The sequence below is a fragment of the Glarea lozoyensis genome (assembly GCF_000409485.1).
Source record: "Glarea lozoyensis ATCC 20868 chromosome Unknown GLAREA4, whole genome shotgun sequence".
NCBI lineage: Eukaryota > Fungi > Ascomycota > Leotiomycetes > Helotiales > Helotiaceae > Glarea > Glarea lozoyensis.
The window spans coordinates 356,282-375,483 of record NW_007360999.1 but is presented as its reverse complement, the minus strand read 5'-3'; the positions used below and the strand labels follow the sequence as shown (position 1 = coordinate 375,483).

The window sequence follows — 19,202 nt, the reverse complement described above, 5'->3', positions numbered from 1 at the left end:
GCCCGGAAACTTCGCCACGCCACAATGTTCCGAGACGTCGCGATCATAGTGGTCGGAAACTGGTCGAAAGACAATGACGACGATGTCTTAGCTCCGAATTTGGGTCCTAATGATGATCCATGTTCTACGTGGAGAGTGCTCGTCGAGGACGACAAGCAATTAGGTCCTTTGGTCAAGGAGCACTACAACAAACTTCGCGAGCAAGTAGTGGAATGTCATCATCACCTCCTCATGGCAGTGCTCAACCATCGATGGAGACCAAAGCGCACCACCCGAGTGCTGCCTGACACTTGGGAAGAAACTACTTTCTATTATAGAGAGGTTCTAGAGGAGTGTTCCGTAGAGATGGCCGGGAATTTGATGGAAAATAATGAATTAATGGTAGAGATTGACTCTCTTAGGGACGGATTGTCAAGGTTGTTGAAGAACAACTTGAAATTGGATCGAACCGGTGATATGGCTGGACAAGGATTTTATTACCGAGCATTTATTTGCACAGACATCAAGAATAGAGATCTTCCATGGGATACATCAGAGACCGATTGGTAGTCACGAGAAAAACGTGTTCTATCGTACTTACATTCTGGGGAGGGTGCGCGTGGCAGTGGTGTTCATGCTATATTACTAGGCTTATTGGAACGTCTCTGTCAGTATTCTTATTATATGTCTGGTTTAAAGACCCACTAGGTGGTTCGTACAAATGGTTTAGTCATTCTGTAGCAATTACATACTTTCGTAATGTAATGTTAGTGGGTATAGAAGCAAATTTGGGACAATACGGAACCAGCAGCTTGTGATTCTTGAGATGAAATTAATTCTGTCCATACTCTCATTGTTCCCAACACGTCAGGTGTACTACTCAGTGCGTAAATAGAGAAGTAATTTTAAGCTGCGACAGATGCTCCAAAAAATTCTCGCAGCATTACGTAGATGGTATGGTCTTGAACCCCACTTAATCCTTCTCCCAAAGAATGTACTAGGTGTCAGTAGCATTCTTATTTCGTTGCAGAGCTCGACTTTAAGATAATTTGTAGTGGTGTATACAACATAGTCTCTACATCTGTTTTAAGCTTCCAGAGATGGAAATTTGGTTGGTGAAGGGAGGTGGTGTGGACTGGCAGTTAGGCGAGTTGTATACAAGATTGCGTACCTAAATGTGCGACATACTGATCTTATAATTGGCATGGCTTTTTTTGTTCATGTCCCAAAATTGTGTCACGATCTTCCTAGTTTATAGTGCTATATTTAAGCACCTACTTGGCACTTCAACAACAGTCATTTACCCAAGACTGTGCAGACTGTCAACAAAGAAATGAGGAGTTTGGATACAATGTGGAGACGTGGGTAGTGTCAAACTTCGAGTGTTGAAAAACATGTCTGCATAAACTTGGATCTAGAACAAAAAACATTGCCACTCATTCTAAAAGGGAACACTTCTCGAAGCCAGAGGGAACAGTGGTGTTATTGCTAACACAATTTAGATACAGTCGTGAATTTCAGCAATATTAAAGGCAAACGGCAGTCATGACAACGTTTATATTATTGGATTTCGAAAGGGAAAATACCTTACCTTCTGATCAAGTTTCCCGCTCTTCAGACGACCTCGCCTAAGGAGGCACGAGTGTGTTGTAAGAGGCCGTCCTAGTGTAATAACACTGCCAGAAGACGACACTCTACCACTGCTCCCTCAATAAGCATATTTAATCTTTAACATAGAAGTAGTAGAGCATATTTACTTATGATAAAACTGAGCAAATATAGCTTCTTAGGTTGAACATCGTTATTCTACTATGAGGTGTCCCGTCAGATTCGCGTCACACTGGTGACGGAAACTCGATTTATTCTACCCTACATTATCCAGCCTATGTTTATTCATCGAATGCCTAACGTAAACTAGAATAGTCTCCACAAAACCTGTCTTCGCTTCGCATAAAGATTGAATATAATTATCTAGTAAGTTGGACGTAAGGATGGTGTTTTCTGCTCAAACAATATCTTTGCAGAATGAACTTTCAGGTTGATTCAATTATATCGCCAAAACGTACCAGACATTTCAGACTGCTTGATTGATCATACCTCTTTTCACGATAGTAAATATATAGGAACTGATCTGGAAGAGCGCGCGCGTTGGGACGCGTGTCGAGGGCACGTGCTTTCGTGTCAACCCCTTTGTTTGACATCTTTACATACTTTTTGCTTCTCCACGAATACCTAAAGAGATCGCAGTAGCGACTCGAAAGTTGACAAAAACGTTTAGAGTAGCTATTCGCACTAGCCTATTTTCCTCTCCTCTTCGACCATTGCTTCAAGAGCTGTCCAGCTTTCAAGTAACAGCGCAGATGGCTCCCGGAAATCCTAACAAACGGCAAAAGGTCGCTGAACCTGAGAAAGCCCCGATAGCTTTTAAGAGTCCTTTGGGACCGCCCGATACTCAGCTTACTGTGATGGGAACTAGCCTTCCACGTACACTCAATAGTCTTGAAAATGCACTCGAAGTACTTTCGTCAATTTATGGACTCTCCTGATAAATCTGGAGCGCCAGCGTCAGCAGCTTTCCAGTACGAGTATGTGACGGTCCTTGATCATCTTTCAGGGGAAGGGAGGGGCTGGTCTCTACAGTCTTCGGAAAAGGTACGGTCGCTGTGTATGTGCTTGGGCTTTCTGACGTATCATAGACAACACCTAGTACAACAAACGACTCAATGGCTTACTTACACCCCGAGGGAGACATCATGGCAATTGATCAAATACTCCGCGCCATGTATCGCCTGGAATATAAGATAGAGACTTATGACCAATTGGATCGCTTGACAACGACCGCCGAATATTATTGCGCCTTACCTGTTGTCTCCGCTACACTGACTGATGCGCTACTTCACAGTCCTATGTTCGGACCATCGCGCTCAGGTCATGGGCTCGAGGAGGAAAGGGAGCCCGAATTTCTAATCATGTTGTTCGAGATACTACTTCTTGCGAAAAAGCTGCGTCATGCCACATTATTTCGGGAAGCCCTAACTCTGGTGGTTGGGTCCTGGTCAAAGGTCCATACGTATGATAGGTATGATGTCTCGATTGGCTTAGGTGATCATTATCAAGATGATGATTTTTCTTCGTCTGGTAGAGCCATGGTGATGCTCGACAAACAATTGGGTCCATTAGTACTGTCACACTACAGGAAACTTGGAGATCACGTCTTGAAAATTCACCACCAAGTGCTCTACAAAATTTTCCAGCATGGATGGAAGGCGAGCAACAACGGAATTATTGAGATCTCTGCTTATTGGCAGGACAGTGCCGTCTTCTATTACGACCTAGATTCAGAATTGGAGACCGCATCAGGCGTCATTCCCATGCCTTTCCCTGACCGACAGTATCTTCAGGTTGAAATCAAGTCGTTGAAAAGTAATTTAGTTTTCGATTACACCCATAGCCTCCCTGGGAAGTCTGGTTGGTATCGAGAAATGTATCTCAACACCCTGCTATACGATGAGGAACTCCCATGGGATCGTACAGAGACCGATTGGTAGATTTCATACAACCCAGCAAATGTTGATTGTCATCGGAAGCTAGTCTATGCTCTGAAAATCTTCACTTCTTATCATTCTTTTAAACGAGTGTTTTGTTTCTTCCCTTTTAGGCGTAAGGGTTATATGTATGATAAGTTTGGACTTCTCGTGGAAGATTTATGCTGGAAGATGGAGGGCTGGTACGTTCTTGGAATATATCTCATAGCGCTTCAGTGGCAACTAGCATTGTGACAATCAGTTTCAAACATATAGAAATTACTTACATTGTTTGTCTTGCTATGAGGGCCTTGCTGCTGTTCAATATTCAGCTAGAGTGTATTAAAGGCGTAAATGTGTCAATAACACGGCAGCATACTTTGTGACGCCAAACATCGACTGTGATAACGAACCTCTGGCTTTCAAATCCACAGTGTTATCAACTCTTCTAGAAGTTATTTGTTCTCACGATTGGCAAATTCAACTCCCCATCGGGCCCAGTCAAACTCCTCAAGACTATTCATCTGAGCAGCCCAGCCATCACCAACACTTCCCAATTCATTAGGACCCAGTAAATCGTCACCCTCACCAGTTTTCCCGGCCAAAACCTCATGCTCTCTTCCTTGATATAGCTCTGCTAATCCGGAAGCCGGTACCCACACAACCTGCATTCCAGCTCTTCTTCCAGCCTCAACACCCGGCACCGCGTCTTCAAAAACCAGGCATTCGTGAGGCTGAATTGGCGGGATAGAAGCATGGAGAGAATCGTTTATCGCGGAGAGTGCTAGAAGATAGATATCCGGTGCCGGTTTGCCACGACCTGACGGAATGCGTGGATCGTCGCCGAGAATTCGTTGCTCCGGTGGAAAGATTGAAAATAGAGGCTCTAGGTGAGAAGTTTTGAGCCGAAACTTGGGTAGATGAGATGAGGTGGCTAGAGCTATGGCGACAGGATGGCCTTCTTGAGCTGTACGAGCAACCGAGAGTTGCTGGAAGAGCGTCTCGACTCCTGCGAGCGGTGCTGTGGTAGGAAAGTATTTGGTGTGGAGGTCATTTTGTTCGGCTGTGTATTCTTCTGCTGTTATAGGAAGCTGGGCCCACTGAACAAACTTTTGTATTAGCTTCAGGGATTTGGGCATACTCAGATTCTCTACATGAGACGAAGACTTTGGAGTGAACGTGATACCGAGTAAAGTCAAAAGAAAACGTCTTCAAGATAAGCACACTTGGAAATTTACAAGCAGCGACATATGAAAGGCACAGTTTCCTGAGTGTAATAGAAAAAGCATTGCAATTTGCTAAGTTAAGTTCAACCTTGACTCAGGCTAAGATTCTTTACGAAAATATATGAAATTGACGAGGGAAAAGACAAACGAAGGACAGATTTCCGTTAACTAACCTTCAGAAAGATATCCATAGCGGCAGTTCCAGGTCGACCTTGAAGTTTTGCCTTGACATCCCATGGAATAGGTCCCTTCCCATACTTGGCCAGAATTTCATTAGTACCTCTCGTGTACTTGTCCTCGGAATCTATGAGGAGTCCATCCATATCGAAGATACATGCTCGAATAGGAGGGGGACTAGGATAGACCGTTAGTATTTGGTTCTTCATGAGGAATTTCAAGGAGAGAAACTTGCTTTGCCTTAGTAGACATCTCGATGTAGTCTAATTATTACTATTATTTTGTGAATATCATGAACTTCATGAGGAGTGGTGATGTTCCTCGGTTGATGTTGGTAAGTCCATAGAGGGCAGGGGTTGAAAAGCGGGAACGTTCCGCCCCACCAAGCACCAGTTGAAGCTATCAACCTAACTTTCTACAACTCGCAAAGCACAACAACCTCCTGCCATCATGGCATCTCGCAGTGAGAAATTCGCTCGCAAGTTCCCAGAGAAAAAAGATGAGGACCCTCAGAAGTCTGAAGGAACCAAGAACGATGAAGAGGAGATAATCAAGTTTTCTCCAGAGGAAGAAGCTGTATGTGAGCTTCCCTTTTCCTTTGACATAGTCCGTTTGGATGATCTGACAAATCTTCTTAGGCATTAATTGAAGAATCCAATACACAGAAAGCATCTGCAAATGCGTTATTCGCCAAATCCGAATATCGAGAAGCGATAGACAGTTATGATCAAGCACTAGCAACATGTCCGAACTACCTAGATTACGAGATCGCGGTCCTGAAAAGTAATGTTTCAGCTTGTCATCTTAAATTAGAGGATTGGAAAGAAGCGGTGAAGTCTGCGACGGAAGCTCTCGATGGGTTAGAGAGACTGGAGAAGCAAAATGCGGAGAAGGTCGAAAAGCTATCAAAGGAAGAGGAGGAGGAGATTGAAGTGGTTATGAGTGATGCTACAAGGGAAAGATTGTCCAAAATTCCCGTGGAGAAGCCAGAGCCAGAGCAAAAGAGACTTGCGGATATTGAGAGAATCAAGGCAAAAGCTTTGATGAGGAGGGCGAAGGCCAGGAGCGAACAGGGAGGTTGGTCGGTTCTACAGGGTGCTGAAGAAGGTATGGATTGATGACGCCTCCAAGTCCCTTAAGATAATCATTTTCCTGACATTTTTAGATTACAAAATCCTTGCCACTATGCCGAATCTCTCGGCAGCGGATAAGAGAATCGTTCAGCAGCAACTGAAAGCACTACCACCTCGGACGAAAGCAGCCCAGGAAAAGGAGACAGGAGAGATGATGGACAAGTTAAAACAGCTCGGAAATGGCATACTGAAGCCATTTGGTCTGTCGACGAATAATTTTCAGATGGTTAAGGATGAGAAGACTGGAGGATATAGCATGAACTTCAACCAGGGTGCTTGAACAGCATGCTAGTTATCTGATATCCCATAATTAAGGGCATTGAAAGAGACGGTATCATGGGAAAGGATAGATCGAATTCACTACTGGGCCTGGGCTACCGCTATCTCCTCGACGGCGACGGAAGAGTTGTGGCTTTCCTACTCAGCAACGCCAACGAAACCTCCCGGATAGTACTAGGTCTTTACCTGACTCTCCCCGAGATTAGCCTCGTGGAAGAAGGTATTCATGGCTCTACAAAGCCATAAAAGAATTTCTCTCCCGCCAATCGAGATCATTTTTCTGGCGATGTGAGATTCAATTATCAGAGATGTTAAACTTCCCATAACCACCACACCAATTCTTTCATGAAACACACTCTCAGCCACTCACTCTACCACGCACTCCGAACGAATCTACATACGAGTCAATAAAGCACCTTCAAATCAATATTCAATGATTAATCCTACATCGGACATGCCCCTCATTGACCCCGCGCCAACCTCTCCTGCCCCTTTTCAACGAATCACAACATCACAGACCCCCACGAACCTCAATAAACCCTTCTCACTCCTTCTCACAACTCGCTCGAACCAAACATTAGATTCTAGACTCATTTTCAAAATACTAGTCTCCTGCATACCAAGCACCATCCCATTCTTACCTCAACATCAACTCTCCTTCCAATCATTCCTCGGAAATCTATACCTTCCCTCGCTTGACATCAAGCTCGTGAGCTCCGCAATCAGGTCTTCATGCATATCAACAAAACCATCTCGCACGAAACCGCCAGGAAATCGGTTGCAGCGGCTAATACCCATAACAAGTTACTTCAAGTTCATCAAAACCCCACATATTTAATAAACATATATAATTCATGGGTCATAAATAAGGTTTAACCGTACTGCGACAGAGTGGTAGCGGAAGCGATCGTGATCTAAATGTCGCGCATCATGAAGCTTAAGTGGTGTGACAGTGTGGAACTGTGAATAGGTGGGGGAGATGAGAGATATAACAATGGCTTGACTCCCACTACACACTTCCTCCCCCTCCTTCCCTTCCTGTGTCTCAGCAAACATACAAACACGGTCACTACAGCTCTCACCATGGGCCTCACACAACCACCACCCGACGTCCACCACACAACCCTCACAAAGAGTTCTACGCCAACCCTCTCCCTCCGTACCACGCTCTCACGCCTCATCTACCTCCTCCCTAGCCTCCTAGCTCTAAACACTCACATCCCGCTCCTCCACCTCTCAATCCTCACACGTCTCTTCCTCCTCCAAACAACCCACTACCTCTCCATCCTAGCGCTCCACACAACTCTCCACCTCAGCATCCTCACCCGTCTCCTCTTCCTCCACGCTCGTCACCTTACCACTCTCTTAGCACTGCAAACGTACACGACCTCCCTCACCCTACTTCACCAGACGATCAAATCAGGAACCCAGGTCGTCAAGTACGGATGGGGAAAGAGTAAAGGCCTAAGAAACAAATTATGGTTTGAATTCGTGGTCTTCGTGTTGGGGAATGGGAATGGGATTGTGTTGGTTTTGTTTTGGCCGGGATGGGTGGTTGTTGTTGGGGGGTGGTGGGTTGGGAGGTGGGTTGTTTGGGGATGAGGATGGTGATGGATGTAAGTTTTTGGAATGCGGGTGATGGGGAGGGAGTGAGCTAATGGGCGTTTAGATTTCTATTTAGATTTCCAACCTGTTGGAACGTTTTCTATCTTGAATTATCTCAAGTATGCAGTATATATGCGGAGAGATATCTCATCTACCTCACTCTCCAACCCCCTCGTCCTACGAATCTCAAGAAAAGAAAAACGCATTCCCACCAGCATCCCGCTTAACCTCTTTCTGATAATCCTTATCCGGATCGAAATCCTGCCACACGCTCGCCGGAAAGATATGTTTATTCCGCTCGTACCAGCGTCGATCGACGACTTTCGTCAATGTAGGATCGTCGTTCGTACCCTCCAAATCCTTGTTCTCTGTTGGAACATCTTTGGGTTTTTGTTTCGATGGGACGGAGAGTGGGTTGTAGGTATCTAGGTTGATGGGTTCGGGAGCTTCTGGGAGGACGGCTGGAGGTTCGGCGGAGTAGTCGAAGAGGATGCGGTTGTTGGGTCCGAGGGTGTGGTTCATTATGAAGTAGTAGAAGTCGTAGTGCTTTGGACATTGTCAGCGGATACTCTGGCGGGACCGAGTTATGGGTTTCATAACTTACATGAGGAATAATAATCCCACCCCTAACCATCATCAAGTCATCCACCCCAACCCTCGCCCACTCCCTCCTAATATTCGATCCCTTCTCACCCACCCCCATCTCCGCCCCGACCTTCCGACTCTTATCCAAAAACAACCATATATAATCCCCCTTCTTCACCTTACATATCCCACCGGGGATATTAGTGCCATCGTAAAACACAAACGGGATATTAATCTCTGTCCCCTTCACAGCCTCTTGGATCACCAGAAACTCTTTTCGCAAACTCTCTCGCGTCTGCGCTTCCCTCAGTAAAGCAGACTTAGTCAAAGCTTTCGGCGCAACAGCGATCGATGAGTTAACACCGATTTTCTTCTTCTTCGGCGCATCCCCCGCGGGCGTTCCTCCTCTCGGTGACATCGACCCTGACAGCGGTGTAGCAGCATCCGTACTCTCGCCCTCCTCATCATCAACCCCAAAAGACAATTTCGGCGTCCCGATTTTCCACTTTTTCTTCTTCAATGGTTCACGGGGTGTAGACGCACTGTACTATGGCCATTAGTCCCATCCCTTACCCCCTTCCCCTCATCCCCTTCTCTGATTTGGATGATCGGTACTCACCCATCAGACCCTCTACTACTCCCCCCATTTGCGAATTTCTCCTGCGCATCCCGTTCTTTCTGCTCGATTGCTTCGGCGCGGCGTTTGCGGAAATCGGAGAGGTTTACTAGGCCTTCTGTTTGGGTTGCGAGGAGGTCTTCGGCGGTTTTGGTTTGCGTGGTGAAGCGGGGGTTGGGCGTTGAGGCGCCGGAGGGTGGGTTGGACATTTTTGGAATGGTGGAGTCGTGGTCAAAGTGGTTTGATGCGAACGTTGAAGGTTTGGCAGATGTTCAAGAAATCCTAAGGGTGCCGCTAAGAATTTAGAGCTAGTAGGGACAGCCTAAGCGAGAATATGGGGATGCAGGTTGATCTCCTGGAGCTTTGACATTTATGTTAGATGACTTCATCATGGCATTTTAGTTTTCGGTTATAGAAATCCGATCAGTTTATATCGAATGAAAAGTGTGGAATTAGGGAGCTTTCAAGTGGCAAATATAAATACCATCTTGTACTAATTCAGCTAGTACTCTCAAGTGATCATAGAAGCATTGGTAAGTATATAACTACAGCTAATAAGTATGCATTTTCCTTAATACTTCTATATATTTCTTCAACTTCTCTTACTTGCTTTCACACCCGTTACGTTTTCCCAATACCGTCCATCCTCGAACAAATTTCCACCCCTCAATCCCATACACCAGCCCAAACCACCCCCCTCTCTCCCTTCACCACAAAAATGAAAATCTCCGAAGCCCTAGCAACCGACCACGCCTACCTAGACACCTGCTACTACTCCCTCAAAGCGGCCTCAACCCCCTCCGACCAGCTCGCCTGGCGCAACCAACTAATCTGGAACCTTGCGCGACACGCCATCTCCGAAGAATTGACCGTGTACCCTGCAATGGAGAAATGGCTCGGCGTGGAAGGGAAAGCGCTGGCGAAGGAGGATTTCGAACAACATCAAGCTGTAAGCCGCAATACGTGATGGGAAGGATGGATAGGGTTGGATGTTGATGTGATTTAGGTCAAGGAGGACTTGTCGAAATTACAGAACATGTCACCGCAAACCCCCGAATTCTGGACCCTCCTCGAGACCTTAATAACAGACCTGCACACGCACATCGAGCACGAAAAGAACCACGACATGCCCCGTCTCGAATCCGTGCTTCCCCCCGGCGAATCCGAGAAGATCGCGCTCAGTTTCGCCAGGACGAAGAAGTTCGTACCGACGAAATCGCATCCGAGTGCGCCGACGAGTAGTGTGTTGAGCGAGGGATTGGCCGGGTTGTTGGCCGCGCCGTTTGATAAGTTGAGGGATTTGCTGCAGACGTTTCCCGAGGGGGCGGGGGAGGGTACGGAGGTGGATTGGAGGGGGAAGTTGTAGGTTTTTGATGAGGGGAAGGAGAAGGATGTGGTTTGTGATTCGGGTGAAGGAGTTTGGTATAGGAGCTAGACATGAGTAGAAGGAGCTGGAAAACTTCAAAGCAGACAATTTTGCGGAAACACAAGACAACAAATAAAAAATAGTGTATCTTACTCCTGAATGAATAGTAAAGCAGACGGATTCGATATTGAAGTCAAACCCATCACCTCAGCGAGAACCCTTGTTAGTACATTCTAACCCCTCAAAATAATACTACAAAACGCCCTTCTCCCACCCAATCCATAGCAATTCAATCCCTCATCCCCGACCTCGAAGTCTTCCTTGACCCATTCCTCAAAAGCGGACTCCTCTCACTTGGATTCTCCACCACCGCACCGCCCTCATCATCCGTCTCGGCTCCATCCCTCTGATTATCAATATATCCAACCACGCACCTAGCATTCGTCACCTCTCCATCATCATCCCCCTTCTCCATCCTCGCCTGAACCTCAAACCAAATCCCCATAACCAATAGACAACCTTGTAAACATCCTGTCACTAAGAATACGCCCCAGGTACTCCATCCCTGAACACCCAGACGAGCTGCCAGACTAGCGGCCCAGACGAAAGAACCGGGGGTTTGAATGAGCATCATGGGAATGCTAAGACTGCCGACGTGGCCGAGATGCCAGGTCATCCAGATTTGCGGAAGGTATTGTATAGCCGCCAAAACCGTCGCCGTGATTCCCAGAATATTCCCCCAAGTTTCCAGAAACCCAGGCTTTGAGACCGCTAAAGCCGTACTGACGATAATAACAGCCAACCCATGTAACAAACACACAAACGCAACCGTCAGCGCCGTCCGCCACGTATATTTATCGCCCGCGTGATTATCCTCAGCCCGCGGCGTTCTCGGGAAGAAGATTAGGAATAATAACAATCTATCTCTATCAGCGATCTATACCACACCATACCATATACGTAGTATAGAAATACTCACATCACACTAAAACAAAACCACTGCATCCCCACCTGCACAATCCCCAACAGCCCAGCCACACAATCAAACGTGCCGAGCACCTTACAACACTCCACGTCGGCGCGCGACACCGGCGACACGAGAATATTCGCAAACGCGCATGTTCCGGAGGTCGTGCCTAGGAGGATGAAGTAGGGGGATATGCCTTCGGAGGTGCCGCGCGCGATGATGCGGTAGTGTTGCGGGAGGTAGGATATTAGGATACCGAGGAGGATGAAGCTGTAGTAGGTGTGTTAGAGCCCGTAGAGTTGAGGGGAGAGGGAGAGGGGATGGGGGGAAGTACATTGATAATGACAAGTTTACATAGTAGCCTGGTTCGTTTACTTTGCTGCAGCGGTCGTGGGACGCGAGGTCGAATATTGTATCCATTTTAGCTGCTGGATCGGTCACAGGTTTTGCGACATTGGTGATGAGATAATGTATCCTATGTGTGTTTTGTTGGAAGAATAAGCTGACGAAGAGGGATGTAGATGTGATGTGACGATGTTGTTGCGCCTTGGGATGAAGTGAAGCTTGTGCAGGGATGCTGCGGATGCGGGGAGCGCCAAAATTCCCGACCCGCCAGGAACGACCCGCTGTCGCCCGGGGAGCGATGTTTAGTCGACTAGTTTGACAAAACAACGGTCGTTTCGTTTATTATTCTTAATCAATAAGAAGATTTCAAATCTCTATTAGTAAGCTGAAGAAATTAAAGAAATTAAAGAAATTAACTATAACGCTCATAGTTTAGTCAGTCGGTTTTCTAACTCGTCTTGTCAACTGCAAGCTCATTTCAGGTCCACTCAGATAGTGGTGGGTAAATCAAAGCTCAAAACTATCATATAGTCATGCAATACAACCATATCTCTAAACCCCGCTATCTAGCCTCCCCTTACACCGGAACACAACACAACCACCAACCTTCTCCTCAACCATCCTAAGTCCCCGCCGCCAACGCCCTGTCCAAAAGATCCTTCAACCACCCCTCCGTTCTCACAATCTCAACACTCTTCTTATACCCAATAACCCTCTCCGTCTCCACCACACTCTTATCCCCCAGCACCTCCGCAACAGTATCCGCCTTATGAATTTCCTGATTGGCACTCAACCACCACTTCTCCTCCCTCCACTCACACCAATAAATCCACAGTAGATCATCCTCGCCATCATACTCCCTAATCTCCTTGACCAGCACCAGACTTTGCACATTCGTACTGGGTTCGTCAACTCCCTGCACGTCATCTCCCACCAAGAGATTGATGTACACGAAATCCAGCTTCGAGATCGTCACTTCCTTTGCTCTGGGGCCTCGTAAGACCGTTTCCTGTTTTTTGAGCAGAGTGTTCCATTCTGGTGTCGGCACCCCTTTCATAAAACTGGGTTTTGCGTTGCTGGTGCCTTTGTTCGTCATGGGGTAGAGAGGCTTCAGGATCTTTGGTTCTGTTTCGAGTAATCAGTAAGATGACGGCAAGAGGAATGCTGATACGTACAATGCTTTTGTTGTAGTTTTACTACCGCCCGCGGCTCCTGCTGCCGACTTTTTGGTTGCGGGTGGCGGTCCCTTTTTACGAGTGTTTTTAATCTTTCCACCACGCGTAGCTCCTCCTACCGGCATTTTGATTGGGGGTTTCAGGGCCATTTGGAAAAGCTTTTGAAGAGTGTTGCAAGAGAAACTGCAACGAGAGTGAAGAAGTTGTTCATAAATAACATCTTGCGATGATGTTGTGTAACGTGCAAACGCAGACCGACAGGAACTGCTCAAACGGTGATCTATGTCATGCATGTGAGTTCAAAGCACATGAACGGTATAAAGAAACATGCAGGAAACTTGTTGCAGTTTTAGGGTTTTGTAAGCAAAGAGAAAAAGAGAGTGGGTCTTACAATGAAAGTTAAGAGCATGTCTCCAGGAACAGTAAACATCGCAATTATCATTACTTGGACATGTGGCGGTCGGTCGATTACTTCAACACAACCTCTCTTTCTTCGATATCGCATGCAAAATCCCTTATTAATCTTTCCTTATCACCATAACTGACAATCTTGAAAAGCCCAATCCGATCAAAGATTCCCTCATGCGGAGTTTCTCGTTCCACGACTACTAATCCATCTAGCCAAGTATGCCCGGGCCGATCTGTGTCTTGGAATAGAGTTAGTGGTAAGAAGCAAGCTCGAGCAGGCACTTTGGGATAAACACTATGCGTATCTAAGAAGAAGCTGGATTTATAATGCGCGGAGTAATCGGTGGTGAAGCGTAAAAGACCCACTATTGCTTCATTGCAGACGGTAAGGCCGTTGATGAGCTTTCCCTGTATAACGAGAGTACCGTCCGAGACTTGACCCGTTTGGTAGATGTCCTCGGGGCGAGTTTGGACGGAGACAGATATAATTTCTGCCAGATTTGTAGTCGTTTCACTCAAAAGGTCAGCGTCAAAAGAGACTGGTCCATCGACAGACGCCTAGGACCAACTGGGTGCGCGGTAAACAGATGGTCGATCTAGGGAGCCATTTCCCAGTGGCCCGTTCACGCACCTCCAATGTAGATCATAGTATAGACTTTCTTTCCACAGACCCGCAAGATATGCGTATTTCCAAGATTTAGCAAGCCTGTTTGCAATAGCGGACAAAGCGACTAGTTTATCACTCGATCTAGTCAAATTACGTCGGCTGTACTCCACAACAATACTTAACCATTGGTAACTGCATGATTTTGGCGCTGTGACCGGTGACTCTTGTAACAGCCCCGGTTTGATGGATGAAAACTGTGTATTGGCAATTAATTCTCTAGAGTCCTGGAAAAGGACTTGAAGACTAGATGAGCCAGAGAATGGTGCAATGCGAGAATGACTAGTGGTACGCTTTGAACCCACCAGGGTATGGCGAACATCCTTAGCTATAGATCCATGGAAAAGTGGTGTGCCGTCGCCATCTGACGTATGCTTCCTGCCTCGGTAGTCTCCCTCTGTTGCTTCGCCCTGCCGACATGACCAGAAAACCCCTTGAGTCGTATAATAGATGACTCGAGGCGATAACATGACCTCCTGATAGACCCATGCCCGCGAATTGAGATGTGTCTCCCTTACAGATTGACTTCCGGTCTCCATCGATGGTAGAGCGTACCATTTTTCGTTCTGGTGAGGAATACAACATGGGAAGTAGCGTAAAGGGTCTCGAGAAATGAATATGCCGTCATGTGGATTGTGTCCCGAAGCAGCAGCTACGGTACAAAAAGAATTTTCGTACAAAGAGTCCATCAGACCAGCTTCATGTATCCAATCAGCTTCGAAATCCTGGATAATACACAATGTATCTATCCAGATATATTTGACACCCAAATTTCTGGTAATAGCAATTGCATCTTGAAAAGTCCTCGGAAGAGTCTGGACTCGCATTGACTGAGTGAAAGAAGTGAGAGTTGACAACGTGAGTTTCGGTACGTCTTTCGCAGAACCCCAGCAATGGCTCAGTGTTACGTAGACACTACAGTTGTGGTCGTTTTTAGTGATACAAAGGCGAACGTGAGTGCCATCGTCAGATATGAGAATCAGTCTCGTAGGGACAAAGTGTTGAGTCTTCTGGCATACTTGATGCTGGGAAATACATGTTTCGGACCAGTATTTTACCAAAAGACTGTGTTCCACCGAAGAAGTATTGATATATGCTTGAGCAGGATGTGGTCGAGAGTAAGGGTCAAGGATGTCATGATTGTTGGGGGCAATAACAAGGTGTTCGAAAAAGGAGGGATTGTCGGTGAAACCCCATTCTAAGATGCGAGGACAAGAGACCATATATGATCGGCCGTCTTGTCCGCGAGGCCATCGGTTTGCCGTGAGTATAAGATATACCGGACTATCATCTGCCTTCAAGAGCTCTTCCAGCAAAGTAGGGGAGAGCGGAAATAGATCGGAGTTCAAAAAAAGGTATTCCCAGACGATAGTGCAGAAGTGGCAAAACTCGTCGACAGACACCTTCAACGAAAAAAATGAGCTATGAAGCATGAAATCAAATTCAGCGTCGTGACTGGGGGAAAGCGGCAGCAGCAATGGACTGCTCACGGTGCTGGTAAAAGCCTTGCGACAGGTTTGACACAAGGCATGAAGTTTGGATGCTTCCACGGATTTAGAAGTGTCGGAGATGCCTAGGATACGATCTGACATCTTGTAACTGTAGATGCTTGCTTCGAGAGCTATTTGCCGTGCTTGTGCAGTGGTGGCCGTTGGGTAGTCATGTGTTTGTGTGTGAGGAAGGATGCGGTGTGCGGCTGACTATCTTCATAAATAAGCCCACCAATGGGCCACGTTCTTTGCCATGCGTACTTCTGCGATAGTTACACAAAATCAAATGTTTTCGGGAAATAGCTCACATAGCGCAGAAGCTCGAAATTTGCTGTCTTTCGAAGTTTGTCTTTTAGGGGTCAGTCAGTGTAACCATTTGGGGGTCTGAATGCCTGAACTTACCGGACCAGAAAGCTAGGATGGCACAACTCATCAATACGGGGCTAGAGATGACATATGACATTAAGCACTCTGTGGCGAAGATTTAACCAGCTTTTTGAAGACAATGCCTCAGCTGCGTAGATGAATAGCCAACGGTCAAAAATGCTTTAGTGAAGCTTATCTGTTTCGCAATCGGCATTGCAAACAATATCTGGCCAATGCCGTATTGGTCGATAGCTTCTGCATCATGAATAGATAAAAAGAAACCCAAGAGTAATCGACCGAGAGGGTCATTTTAATATATATCCCAGAGACTTACTTTGCCATCCTTACTCCCGACTGCGATCCAGTGAGCAGTCTTCGCTTTCCAAAGTCTCTCTTCTTTCACGGTCATGGCCGCAACGGTTTTTGTAAGGGCAGTTCCAGTAGGGGATTCATTAGTGTGGAAGTGCAACTCGGTAGCGCTGGATACGACAGCAAACGCCACAGCAAAACAGCCTTCATTGTGCCATTTTAAGACTGCTAACTCTTTCATGCTTTTAGCAGAATAGACTCTAACTTTAGAGTCCCATCCAGCAGTCGCAAAGATCTTGCCATCGCTTCTGATCTTCAAATCTTGCTGTCCAGAGTGCTTGGTCTGGACGGTTTTAAGTGGCTTACTTATGACGGCCATGACAGTGTCTTCTGGCACCGAAGGCACTGGGTGCTTAGCAATGATAGCATCCGCAGAAGATGAAACGCAAAACTCTCTAGATGGATCCACTTGAAGGGACAAAACAGGCTGGGTATGTGACCGAGCTGCGTAGAGCGTTTTCCAGTTGGTGGAAGATAATTCCGATATCGCCGTATGACCACTTTCATAACCTGCTATGACGGTAAGATTTTGGGATTTTGGATGATGAAAAATTGAAATCGCCATAACCATGCCTCCTTTGAATGCAGCTCGATGTGATACCGTGTGTAATCGTTTTGACGATGGAAGATGGAAAATGTCGACCTTGGTAGTCTTCAGTATAAATCGAGACAATCCATGAAAAGTCAAACTCACTGATTCAGAGCTTATTGTATTGGGGACTGCTATCAGCAGCTCTTCTCCGGCGCCATCGCTTGAAGACGTCGACGAGTCCGCTGAACCTTGAGCAAATGAACAGAAATTCATAGTGTTTACATCAAGCACGTGAAGAAGCCATGGCTGTTTTCGCGGCTCTGGTGGAGTATCAACCGGAAGAACTATACTCATTGCTTGCTCATCTTCCTCCGATAATTGCCATACTATTAATTTGTTGTCTTTTCCATGCCTGCCTCATTGATCAGCAAATATGTAAGATTAAGCGCGCGACCATGAAACTCTGGCGACGAGACATTGCCAGAAGTGTTTCTAACTGGAGGATATTGAAATAAAGTATATGTGAGTTGAGCGAAAGGGGAATGGTCAGATAACAAATATAGATGGCGAGTTTGGCAATGACGGGAACTGAGGCTAGAAACATACGTGATAATTTTGTTGGTACCCCACGCACCTGTTCCAAGAATAGAACCCTCGTGCGCTCTCCACACAGCGACGGGTCTTTTAATGGCGATACTCCAAATCACAATCCATCCTTCCGCATCGCCTGTGATGAGTCTGGTGTTTTGTCGAATGAAGGAAGTCGAATGTATCTGCGATGCATGACCGCGAAGGATGTATGAAGGTTGGGGTTGAGGCTGGGTCTGCTGTAAAGCCATCATCAGGATTTTCGGGGATGGTGTTGATCTCCCGCTTCCTTGGGTCCGTTGTCTACCGGATTACTGAAGCTTAAAGTCTAAAGGCTGTTGGATGGAGTAGACGACTTGTCAACTTCGATTGGGTTGGATGCACAACAGATGGATTTTTGGGTCTTGCAGCTGGGATGGAAGTATGTTTTTGAGGCGCGTCTTTGACGAGCTTGATCGGGGCAGGGAGAAAGGTGTCACAAGCAGGCGCTTCAAAACCTCAAACATGCGACCAGCATGGCGAAGCAAACATTTTCCGGAGGCGTGCGGTAGCGTTTGAAAAGAAGAAGCTGAAAATACAGAGTTATATGAATAGACCTCTATCATGTCGTTCTAAGCGCCTGATGATAGAAGAAAAATGCTAAATATGAGATCAAGCTGTTTAGGCATGAGGTCGTCTCCAATGAAGCGATTTCATTCTGCGAGTATGGCCCCGCACGTCACGTGGTAGTACCTATATTTAATTCTAAGGCCACCAGGTGGTCGGTCTCCCAACCTGGTTGATCCAGTTGATCCTCACGGAATTTCTCCATACTGACAACACTCCATCCCAGCCAATATCAGATGAATTAAGTGCGACTTTGGGCGACGATGTGGTCCGGGGCTCCAACCTGGTGGGTGTTCTGCTCAATTGCCGGCGCCGTGACGCACCCGTGCTGCAGGACATCTCGAACAGGCAGATCCAAAGTTGGAGACGGATCCATCATCAGCTTCATTTGGAGCGAAGTACTCAGGTACCTCAGGGGAACAGAACGACAAACGTCTTCCCACCGTCAAGATCTCGCCACTTATTACGTCCAAGCAGGACCACTACACACGTTATTGTACTCTCGGGCAGGCGGGTTCGTGCTCTTCTCCGTTCTTGTGTTACAGAATTCCGACTTGGTTCTCGCGGGAAACATCTCATCCGAAGTATTCTCCTCACGCGCTGCACGCCTGGACCTAGTTTTGAGCTTCCGTGGCTGTGTCCCCTCAGAAAAGATGTATTCAATTTCGTATCGAGGATAGATCTTCGGTACCCTTGACCTATGAATTTTGATTATTGCGTTGTTATTGTTTCCTTTGCTTCTCATTTCTTGCTCAACTTCTAGAAGTCAAGTGGCTTTCTCTCTGTACCACCCTGGATTCGATGCGGTACGAGGACTTTGTAGCGACAGCTGCAGCACGATGGATATGGCATCTCTGTGACGTGGGACAACGAGCAAACGGACCGCTGTGGCTCTTCTGGGACGTGATTGACTACACACTATTATTGCGTTCCTAGGTAGGTGTGGATTTGTTTGGAGAGCTGATAGACGTGGGTTGTACCTCGATACCATCTTAATATAAATCCTTGCAGCAGCTAGATCTGAACCAAAGTCTCTCTCCTACATATCCTCGCGCGCTACCAATAGGAGCTTACACCGCACGAGGCAGTCAGAATGCAGACCAACACTATCGAGAGCGGGAAGCGATGTGCAGACAGGTTGTGTGGGCTGGTGGTGTGTCTGCCACTGTATGGGTAGAAGTACGGCTGCGTCGGTTGGCGGC

General features: G+C 46.7%; 9 protein-coding genes across 9 annotated transcripts; 4 read left to right on the top strand and 5 right to left on the bottom strand.

Moving 5' to 3' along the window:
• Nucleotides 1–24: 24 nt before the first annotated feature.
• Nucleotides 25–549, top strand: GLAREA_09481 (uncharacterized protein; the record flags this gene model as incomplete). The annotated part of the gene is made up of 1 exon (XM_008086078.1): nucleotides 25–549. The coding sequence occupies one exon, from the start codon at nucleotides 25–27 to the stop codon at nucleotides 547–549; it is 525 nt and encodes a 174-aa protein (XP_008084269.1).
• A 1,935-nt stretch (nucleotides 550–2,484) lies between these two features.
• Nucleotides 2,485–3,527, top strand: GLAREA_09480 (uncharacterized protein; the record flags this gene model as incomplete). The annotated part of the gene is made up of 2 exons (XM_008086077.1): nucleotides 2,485–2,631; nucleotides 2,676–3,527. The coding sequence occupies 2 exons, from the start codon at nucleotides 2,485–2,487 to the stop codon at nucleotides 3,525–3,527; spliced, it is 999 nt and encodes a 332-aa protein (XP_008084268.1).
• A 431-nt stretch (nucleotides 3,528–3,958) lies between these two features.
• On the bottom strand, nucleotides 3,959–5,115 carry GLAREA_09479 (HAD-like protein; the record flags this gene model as incomplete). The annotated part of the gene is made up of 2 exons (XM_008086076.1): nucleotides 3,959–4,603; nucleotides 4,903–5,115. 2 exons carry the CDS (start codon nucleotides 5,113–5,115, stop codon nucleotides 3,959–3,961), a joined length of 858 nt encoding a protein of 285 aa, XP_008084267.1.
• A 241-nt stretch (nucleotides 5,116–5,356) lies between these two features.
• On the top strand, nucleotides 5,357–6,319 carry GLAREA_09478 (TPR-like protein; the record flags this gene model as incomplete). The annotated part of the gene is made up of 3 exons (XM_008086075.1): nucleotides 5,357–5,482; nucleotides 5,545–6,013; nucleotides 6,072–6,319. The coding sequence occupies 3 exons, from the start codon at nucleotides 5,357–5,359 to the stop codon at nucleotides 6,317–6,319; spliced, it is 843 nt and encodes a 280-aa protein (XP_008084266.1).
• A 1,790-nt stretch (nucleotides 6,320–8,109) lies between these two features.
• On the bottom strand, nucleotides 8,110–9,333 carry GLAREA_09477 (uncharacterized protein; the record flags this gene model as incomplete). The annotated part of the gene is made up of 3 exons (XM_008086074.1): nucleotides 8,110–8,469; nucleotides 8,528–9,050; nucleotides 9,128–9,333. The coding sequence occupies 3 exons, from the start codon at nucleotides 9,331–9,333 to the stop codon at nucleotides 8,110–8,112; spliced, it is 1,089 nt and encodes a 362-aa protein (XP_008084265.1).
• Nucleotides 9,334–9,842: 509 nt separating this feature from the next.
• GLAREA_09476 (uncharacterized protein) lies at nucleotides 9,843–10,490 on the top strand (the record flags this gene model as incomplete). The annotated part of the gene is made up of 2 exons (XM_008086073.1): nucleotides 9,843–10,073; nucleotides 10,131–10,490. 2 exons carry the CDS (start codon nucleotides 9,843–9,845, stop codon nucleotides 10,488–10,490), a joined length of 591 nt encoding a protein of 196 aa, XP_008084264.1.
• A 289-nt stretch (nucleotides 10,491–10,779) lies between these two features.
• Nucleotides 10,780–11,610, bottom strand: GLAREA_09475 (uncharacterized protein; the record flags this gene model as incomplete). Its single annotated transcript, XM_008086072.1, has 2 exons — nucleotides 10,780–11,416; nucleotides 11,555–11,610. 2 exons carry the CDS (start codon nucleotides 11,608–11,610, stop codon nucleotides 10,780–10,782), a joined length of 693 nt encoding a protein of 230 aa, XP_008084263.1.
• Nucleotides 11,611–12,424: 814 nt separating this feature from the next.
• GLAREA_09474 (uncharacterized protein) lies at nucleotides 12,425–13,102 on the bottom strand (the record flags this gene model as incomplete). The annotated part of the gene is made up of 2 exons (XM_008086071.1): nucleotides 12,425–12,927; nucleotides 13,000–13,102. 2 exons carry the CDS (start codon nucleotides 13,100–13,102, stop codon nucleotides 12,425–12,427), a joined length of 606 nt encoding a protein of 201 aa, XP_008084262.1.
• Nucleotides 13,103–13,445: 343 nt separating this feature from the next.
• Nucleotides 13,446–17,645, bottom strand: GLAREA_09473 (WD40 repeat-like protein; the record flags this gene model as incomplete). Its single annotated transcript, XM_008086070.1, has 7 exons — nucleotides 13,446–13,899; nucleotides 14,017–15,634; nucleotides 15,848–15,888; nucleotides 15,942–15,982; nucleotides 16,240–16,917; nucleotides 16,969–17,218; nucleotides 17,413–17,645. The coding sequence occupies 7 exons, from the start codon at nucleotides 17,643–17,645 to the stop codon at nucleotides 13,446–13,448; spliced, it is 3,315 nt and encodes a 1,104-aa protein (XP_008084261.1).
• Between the last annotated feature and the right edge of the window lie 1,557 nt (nucleotides 17,646–19,202).